The 9,885-nt window shown below is 33.0% G+C and overlaps 1 protein-coding gene across 1 annotated transcript in view; it reads right to left on the minus strand.

The window, feature by feature from the left end:
• LOC101567417 (zinc finger MYND domain-containing protein 11) overlaps window positions 1-9,885 on the minus strand; it is a 115,777-nt gene that overhangs the window by 43,505 nt on the left and 62,387 nt on the right. Inside the window, exon 3 of the mRNA XM_023701333.1 lies at window positions 1,532-1,691. Coding sequence (XP_023557101.1) covers window positions 1,532-1,691 — 160 coding nt within the window. The remainder of the gene's footprint in view (window positions 1-1,531; window positions 1,692-9,885) is intronic.

A 9,885-nucleotide genomic window follows, 5' to 3' on the forward strand; every position in this document is an offset into this window, starting at 1 on the left:
TTTTTTTTTTCCGGAACCGGGGATTGAACTCAGACCCTTGCACTTGCTAGGGAAGCACTTATTCCACTGAGCCATCTCCCCAGACCCCCCCCTTTTTTGGCGGAACCGGGGATTGAACTCAGGCCCCTGCACTTGCCAGGGAAGCGCTTATTCTACTGAGCCATCTCCCCAGCCCCTAACAAATCCTTTTTTAAAGTGCATGCTTATAATACAGAGAGTGATATTCATTTTGGGGAACTGATACTATAGGTATGTATATCTTCATCATTACCAACTCCTTTAATTTCATTCCTTTCTTCCTTCCTCTCCTGATCCCCTTTTTTCATCTCGAAGAGTCTACCTTTTACTTTTCTATTATCTCTCCTTTATAAAACTTATCACCTTAAATGGATATTCTTCCATAAAAAGACATTTCAGTTTTTTAAAATACCAAATAAAATAATGTAAAAAGATAGAAATATTATACATGAAACTAGTCTTTATATGAAGATGTACTTCTTCATGTGGAAAAAAATATATATGCATATATATTATCTATATATATATATACTTAAATTTTTTCTTTCCTATATATATAGAGAAAAAAGAATTTAAATATCTTCAATTACAAAGAGGAATCGAATACTAGGTACAGTTCTACTTCATGTAGAAAGTTTTATATCTATATCTATATATATCTATATATCTGTATCTATAGAGACAGACAAATATCACAGAAAAGAAAGAAAAAATTTAAATATACTCAATCCTCAATTACAAAGCGAAATCAAATACTAGGAACAGTAGGATTACATGTATATAATCCCAGCTAATAGGGAGGCTAAGGCAGGAGAATCACAAGATCCAGACCAGCCTAGGCACCTTAGCAAGGCCCAGCCTCACAAAAAAGGGTCTGAGTATGATTTCAATTGCAAAGTGCTTATCTAGCAGGTACAAGGCCCTGGATTAAATTCTCAATAGCATTAAAATAAAAAAAAGACTCATAACTATAACTATGTAAAAAAAAGACTTTCTATTATTCCTATTTGATTTCTATTCTAATACACAAAATCTGCAACAGTCATTAATAAACACAAAGTCCAGGAGACTCTAACATTAGGGTACTTTGTACTCTGCAATAAAAATGTTAAGTGTAGCTTCAGGTTCTGCAGCTGACTATGCTCAAGTGAGATAATTTCTCTAAGAATTCATCCTTTTCAGGAGTCTAAAGAGCAACATTAATTTTTATTGAAAAAATTTTTTACAAACAGTGAAGAAAATATTTAGGGATGTCAATACTTGTATGTACATTAAAACAGTTCTTGTTTTACTTTTTTAGATTCAAGATAACATAGAAAAAAGAAGACACTGTTAAACGGAAGCTTTCTTTTAAAGAATCAGTAAAAAACATTCTACCAGTAATGAGCCTTAAGGTTAATAAAAATGTTAAAATGAGAATTGTTAACACTTCTCAAAGTGAATTTCTACAAACTATCTAAAATCAAAAACTGAAAGTCCATATCCTTACATTTATCAAATAAAATATACTTACAATCTCATCTCCTGGTAACCAATATCCTTCCTGTTCAATCCCAGCCTTGGAACCTTTGCAGCCCACTGTCAGAGTTTCGACAATAAGACCATCTTTCACAGCTAAACTCAGCTGACGGGTGGTCTCTTTTGGATGCATACCGTGGACTCGAGACATATACCTGAACACAGAGGAAAGTCAGAACTTAGTTGAAAACTAAAAATGAGTGAAACTATGAAAGTTCAAGTGATTTATTACTCTTTTATTATGATTCTATGGGAGCCTCAAAGAAAGGGAAAAACAAAAAGATTCCTCAGCTCTGTCCATTAAATAATAGTATTTTAAAACAGAATTTTCTATATTTGTTTAAAACAATCCTAAGCCAGTAAATTAAGTCACTGAACAGATTTCAGCCAAACATCCCACTTAGTTTTAGCCCCAGGAGCAGACAGTGAACCTTTAGACACTCACGCCCAAACTGCAACCCGAAGCCCACTTATTTATTGCAAAGTGCCAACACTACAATTAAATCTGAAAACTGCTGTTTTAGTTAAGAAAACAATTCACACTAACATCTTTTGTCATTAGAGAAAAACAACACACATGCCATAGTTTGTCCACTGCTGCTCTAGAGTAATTAATCCTAACTTGTGCTACATAAATTCTAGCCACAGTGGAATTGACAATAAAAGCAGGTTTTTTTCTTTAAAGTGAGCTGTCTCTTAAACAGAAGGGTTCTCTTCCATGTACTGATAGTTTATTATTTTATAGAATTTCACACTTCTCAAACACACACTTCAGAATTACACAATTATTCTAAAGTATTTTTATTTAAAACTCAGGAAGTAGAACTGAAGAAAACACAAAAACTGCATGAGTTTTTGTCAATATATAAGAAAAACATGGATGTATGTTGCACTACATAAGGCAAAAATATGATTTTCAATAAAATATTCTTTGGAATGACTCCCTCAAGCATACAAATGTTCTCTAATTTACAGATTCATGGAATTTTATATCTTTTTTTCTTTTTTAAGGAAATACAATGTTATAGACACTTAAATTTTTGCCATTTTCCATCCCCTCCAAAAAATTTCAACAATTTTTTTCCAGTAAACTACTTCAAAGAATTCTCTTCATATCCAGATAAAAACACATGAAGACACAAACCAGACTGGCTTGAGACTTCTCCAGGGAAACATCCATGCTTAAAAAAAATTAAAATATTGGGACCAATACTTCCTGTGTCCTCAAGGAAATAAAACAGAACTCAAGAATTTTGCCTTAGTCTGTCATTCAAGTATCAAAGCAATAATGCCTTTTAAAAACTGGTAAAAGCCTCAGCATGGAAAAAAACTCATAAATTCAGAGGATAAAGTTTAACAAAGAAAACCAGAAAAGTCCACGAAAGGGATTAATAATGAGCATTTGTATTTTTAGTATGTGGAAGATAACTACTCCAAGACACAGTTCACTTTAAAGAAAAAAAAATCTGCTTTTATTGCCAATTACACTAATTGAAGGACCAAGACTGAAAGAAATGGAGGGATTTATGAGTGATAACAGGATACAGCATCAACCCTGACCATTGAAACATGCTATAATTAACAAAAAGGAGGATATTGGAGAGGAAAAATGAGAATTAGTATAAGCATACTAATGATTTTGTTCCTTTTTCTGCCTAACAGTCAAAAGACTCAAAACTAAAACCAGAATGCATATTAAATATGACAAGATTCAAACCAAACATACTTGCCTTTTATAAAAAACAAAGTGCTTAAAAATACTTTTTTAAATGCAGAGTAACTAAGACTAAAAATAAAGGACAAAATCATGTGGCAAAAATGAAATCCAATGAAGCAGAAATCCAGATAACAATGTATAGGATTTGGAATCCAGGACAAAAATCATTTTTAAGACAGACATACAGAGCATAGCTAGTTCTAATGTAAAAACTGTAAGAAAAAAAATACTGACAGATATAGAGAATTCTGAGGCTTTTTAATTGGTGTGCACACCCTAGCACACACATGAATCTATGGATAAAAATAAATGTGTATGCAAAAGACCCAAGAGAGACCTGGTTGACTTATTCCAAAATTTGAAATATACCTCCAGTAGTTTCAAGGACAATTGTAAAAGTTGACCATAAAATCACCAAGAAGATGACCTTAATAGATTATAACAGTGATACCCTTTGCTAGTTACAGTAAAATAAGACAAAACTAGAAAATTCTCATAAACAAGTGATTCAAAAATATTACCTAAAAATTGCAAAAGACTATAAGCAATACTAAAAAAGTTAAAGCAGTGCTAGTTTAAAAATAAAAATTATAGAACTAAGAAGTATTAATCCAGGAACTCCATTTTAGGGAAAAGTAAAGAAGTATTATTACCTAATTGTAATCAAAGTGAAAACCTACAGTATAAACATACAAACTAAGAAATACCTACAGAGGCATATCCATAGATAAAAAGGAAACTAAAATAGTCCCTAGAAATTAAAATGTTTTCTTCTGGGCAAAGATATAAGATGAACACTATGGTTTTCTAAGAAAAGATAAGGGGCCAAAACTTGAGAGAAAATTTCCAAAGAGAAAGAAAGGAGGTCAGCAAAGAGCTTCCTTGCCTAGAGTCTACGTACAGACACACGAGCTATACTTACACTCATGAAGTAGTTCTAGGGAACTTGTAGAGACCAGATTTAGTCTTTTTCAGTGCATAATAATGAATCAAAGCAAGGACTCCTGCATATACCAGGAACAAAACCTTACAAAATAGCATAGGAAGCAAAGGCAAACCAAAACAAACCCAATGACTCACAGGAGTACTGATGTAAAATTCTCAAATAAAATAAATACTCTAATACTAACCTAGTAATAAAGATCAACTCATATACACATTCAAATACTAAAGGAATACACTATAACCAAGTTTAACTCCCAAACTTCAGGAAAGATTTCGTATTAAGAAATCTAAAAGTATAATTCACCTCATTAATAGATCAAAAGTGAAAAATTATAAAAACTGTTGGCATATGTTGAAAAAATATTTTATAAAATTCAACATCTAGCCAATAACAAAATAGGAATGAATGAAATTCTTGAATGTAATAAGGAACATTCAAAGATGTTTACTGCAAACATGTTTTTTTGAACACTCTGTAAATGTAATAGCCAACACAGTCTAAATATGTATTAAAGTGGATAAAAAGTTAAAGCAACTATTTGCAAATTATACATTGAGAAAACCTAAATAATGACATGCTATTTTTAATCATTTAATAAACCTGGGACACAAACCAAGATACTAAAATTGAAAGCAGAAGATATTTATTTTATTTATTTAGGTACTAGGGATTAGATCTACGGCCTTGTGCATGCTAAATACATACTTTACCACCGAGCTATACCCCTAAGCCCCAGGTTATATGATTTTAAGATCAGACCCCAATTATGAACAGTAACAATAAAAAGTCTTATGGCTGGATGAAATAACCAAGTCTGTATGGAAAAAAATTCTGCTACTTATGCTAAAAAAGGAAATATTTTACTACATTAAAGTGACAATTCAAATTATTGGTAGAAAGATTAATGTATGGCATTAGAACTACTGGCTATGTAACTTGGAAAAAAGGTGGATCCCAACACTAGTCTGTACTCATGAATTAATTCTAGATAGAACAGATATAAAAGTATCACAACCCAAATCACAAAATTATTAGAATGAAAACAATGGTGTTTTTTTTTCACAGTGGCATGAGAAAAACTTCCAAGTGTAAAACACAAGTTAGAAGTGATATGACAAATTTAAATTCAACAGTTTCAAAATAGAGAAAAAACCCATAACAAAGTTAAAATATATATGGCAAACTGGAAATTACATTTATAATATACATCATGAAAGACTCAAATTAATTTCTACATACTCCGAATACATAAAGAATGCCTACTTTTAGAGGCTGAGTGTCCATAATCCAAAATGCCTGGGACCATAAGTGTTACAAACTTTTTCAGATTTTGAAAATATACATGAGATATCTTGGGGATAAGATCCAAGTCCAACCAAGAAATTCCCTTGTTTCACATATATGCAAACTGAAGGCAATATTATACAGTATTTTGGCTGAGATACACCACAAGAGGTCAAGTGTGGAATTCTTTACTTGTGACATAATGGCAGTCAAAAGTTCTCAGAGTGACATTTAAAAAGAGGATTTTATTGTACAATATTTTCTGCTGCTGCTGGGCTATGTATTTAGCAAAATTGCACTGTCTTATTAGCTATAAGTGTACAGTTAAAGTCTCTTAAATGTGTCTAACTGATTAGCCTACTTAGGACTTCTAGTACAAGATATGACAGAGACAGGTCTTGTTTTAGATTTTACAGGGGATTCTTGAAAATATTTCAAGCTGGGCGTGGTGGCACATGCCTGTAATCCCAGCACTTGGGAGGTTGAGGCAGGTAATTGACTGTAAATCCAAGACCAGCTTGGGCTACAAAGAGAGCTCAAGGCCAGCTTGAACTGTATAACAAGACCCTGACTCAAAAAGATAAGAAAATAAAATAAAATAATATCATTTCACAAATATTGGTCCTAGAAAATGGTTACTGATGGATATACTTTGCAAATATAAAGTGATGACTGTAAGAATATAATAGTTACACCAGGATTTTGTTATGTATCTTTTATTAAAGACATTCCTTTCCAGTCTTAGTTTGCTAAGAAGAGTTTCAGTAAGATTGTTTCTTGAACACTTTTAGCCACGAAATTTCACCACATATAAATCCTAGACAATATGCATTCTAACAGATGTAAAGCAAGAACAAACTCAAGAACATGCTTTTTCCTCAGTAATAATATGTTGGACTCAACATTTTTAGTTCAAGAAGAATTGAGGTTTATAACTAATATATTCTGGTCATTTGGTTGTCTTTTTGGTCCCTTTTGATGGGTTACAAGATGTGATGTACACAATGACAAACAGGCTGGACTTGGGTTTTTCATACCCATAAGGATCAGCAGGGTACATGGCTGGGGGAATCAGTTCCACCTGGAACCTAAATATAATATTGATGAAAAAAAAAAAGGGATGCCTTCCTAAAACTGATACACTCAGATGCAAAAGCTCTGAGTCAATGATTCTGCTTTCTGAGTGAAGTTAGGTTAGGCAAATTACGATAAAGAATATGTGATCTATTATATTCAGAATGTAAGGAAGATACATGTTCATTACTTGTAACAGAGATAAATGTTACAAAATACAAGTTTGTAATCTGTAAACTTGATGAATTGCTTACCTTTCTCCTATTCATTCTCCTCTTTTTTAAGTTATTATGTTCTTTAAAAATTAAGCTAAAATAGGTTCTCACCTATTTTTCTTAAAAGTACAGAGAGGGGTTAGAATACTACAGATATTAAGTAAACTGAGTAGTGTAATCCTAGTGAGCATTACAGTTTAATATATATTTGAAAAAGCTTAAGATTGTTGAATTAATTATAAGCTCTTGGAGGTAGAGTGATTTATACGATAGCTCAAATATAACAGTTCCAATTTACTCATTTTCTTAGACAATCAAGTACTCAGTTTTGGTTCATGCAAAAATATTTATGCTAATATTGTAATTCAGTTAATACTTTAGGTCTATTATTTTCTTTAAAACTTCTTAATCTATCCTAGGGACTTATCTTCTTCCAATAAAGAGGCAAAACTAGCACCTGGATTTGAGATACCTTTCTAGTTTCTACTTTAATTTTACTTAATAACAAAAAACATAAAATGAGATGCAAGTGTCTTAACATTTGTCATATTCAATTTCTCTAAAATTTTCCAATAATTTTCTTCTTCATTTTCTCCACCTTATCTATCCATTTCCATTCTTGCAAATTTCCTCCCACTATGGGGAGCTCCACGGTGTTCCTTTGTCTCCCAAGATACTATTTGCAAATGTTGCTAAGCACCAAAGTGCATCCAAGCAACAAGCGGTAAAACCCTAAGTTAGTTCATATCCCCTGAGATAATTCTGCATATTCCAAGACAAATATATATATATATGTGTGTGTGTGTGTGTATGTGTGTGTGTGTGTGTATGTGCATGCAGTTAATGGCAACAGCCACTGCTTAACATTTTCACAAAAGAAAGAAATCTCAGGAGTCACAATTTCCTGAAAGTAATTATCTACCATTAAACCTACTAATAATGATTCAATCTCAGAAACTTCTAGCATATTATTTGAAATGAATGCAGTGGGAAATGAGCACACTAACAAGGAACAGAATGAACATGATTATATCTTCTGGACAAAACCCCCACAAAATATAGATGTTTGTTACTGTTAATTAAAACATATAAGGAATGCCAGCAATATCCTTGTGTCCCTTGAAGACAGCATCACACTATTACTGGCTTATGGAGCTCAGAAGTGTGAGAGAATTTTACAACTGTGACAGTAATGTAACAAGTTTACATCAAACACACAGGATAATCCAGACTGATCTTAACATATTTACTGCCCACAATTTCAAGGCCTCCTGGTGGCCAACTGCTCCAGTGAGCTGAGTCAAAAGACTGAAGACAGTTTTAAGAAAACACCACAATCATAAAATTCAGTATTGAAATTTAAGTGAACACTGATGAAAATCTCTTGATGTTAAAAGATGCTCTTCATATAAAATGCTGCAGTAATTATATGAGAAGGCATAGAACATGTGACTAGTATGACATGGAATTTCATGACCTGTGCATTAGAAATTCACTTATTTCTAGCCTTCATAAGCAACATCCTCTAATTTCCACTCTGCAAATTAAAAACAAAAAATAAAATGAAAAATGTTTATGAAAAACATAACAAGCTTTTATTGTTAAAACATACAATAAAACAATAAGAAAACGACCCATGCTAAATCAACAAGATATTTAAAAGTATTATTCTAAGTACTGGTAAAGGTATACTGAGATAAGCCACTCTAACACATTACTGAGTACTTACTGGGAAGCAGTTTGGCATTATATATCAACAGCTTTATAGATAATCTTACCCTTCAACAGTAATTCTAAGGAAATAATATGAGATTGAGAACAAGACTTACATAGAAAAATATTCCTCACATCATTAAACTTTATAAAATAAAAAGGATCTAAATATCTATAATCATAAGCTATGCTGTATTCACCCAGTGGAATACTACATAATGGAGTCAGAAAATGTTCATGTTACAATATTAAAGGAGATTTAAAGTTATATATGCACATGTGCATGCATACAAAGAAAGAAAAGAAGAGACAGGAGATGGAGGAAAAGAAAGAGAGAGGACATAAGAGAGGGAAACAGAAGGAAAGGGGGCCTGGGGAGATAGTTGAGTGGTGCCCGGCAAGCCCAAGACCATGGGTTAGATCCCCAATATCTGGGGATCTTAAAAAAAAAAGGAAAGTGGGATGGGGGAGAAAGATCTGCTACCTATGATTAGGTTTATGAGGATGTCATTCCTTTACAACTTGAAAGGGCTGGCGAGATAGCACAGTGGTCTAAGCAAGGACCCAGGTTTGAGCCTCTGTACTGCATGCCGTGCTGGCCCTGCCCCTGGGCACACTGAGCCGGCCCCTGAAACTGGGCATGGTGGTGCACACCTGTAATCCCGGCACTGGGGAGGCTGAGACAGGAGGATCACTACTAGTCCGAGTTGCATAGCAAGACCCTGTATAAAATAAATAAATAGATAAATAAGACTTTTTAAAAATTATTTTTTAAAAACTAGAAAAAACAGACAAAATACTAGAAACTAATTCATTTATTTTGGAGAAGTTTCCAATTCTAGAAAAGGCAACTGAGAGATTAACAAGCTAATCAGTATTTGATGACCTTATGGGACAAACCTGTAATTCACATGCACTCAGAAAGAGAGCCTTGGTGAGTACTCCACAGGCTGCTGGGCATGGTGTCACATGCCTATAATCTCAGCACTCAGAAGCCTGAGTCTGGAGGACTGCCATGAGTTCAAGGCTAGTCTAGGAGTCTCTGCCTCAAAACAAAACAAAACACAACACTCACAGATTTGGCTGTTATACTCAGGTAAGACACTGGCCTATGCAGATCCTAAAAGCCCAGCTTCAAATCATGCCAATTCTCAATTTGATCAAATGATCTAAAATTGGTAGTACATCATACAACATCACCTAGAGCTTGTATCTGTATAAATATACAAGTACATACTTGTCTGTCCAAATTATAGTATACTGTATACAAATACTTAGTAAAAAAAGACACATAGGAGATTAAGAACATGCAATATATAAATTACTATTTATTTGTTTCTGATGTCCTACAGTATGATAATCTTTTTTTAAAAATTTTATTTATTTATTTATTTATTTAT

The sequence above is a fragment of the Octodon degus genome, unplaced genomic scaffold (genome assembly GCF_000260255.1).
Source record: "Octodon degus isolate 3935 unplaced genomic scaffold, OctDeg1.0 scaffold00133, whole genome shotgun sequence".
Classification (NCBI taxonomy): Eukaryota; Metazoa; Chordata; class Mammalia; order Rodentia; family Octodontidae; genus Octodon; species Octodon degus.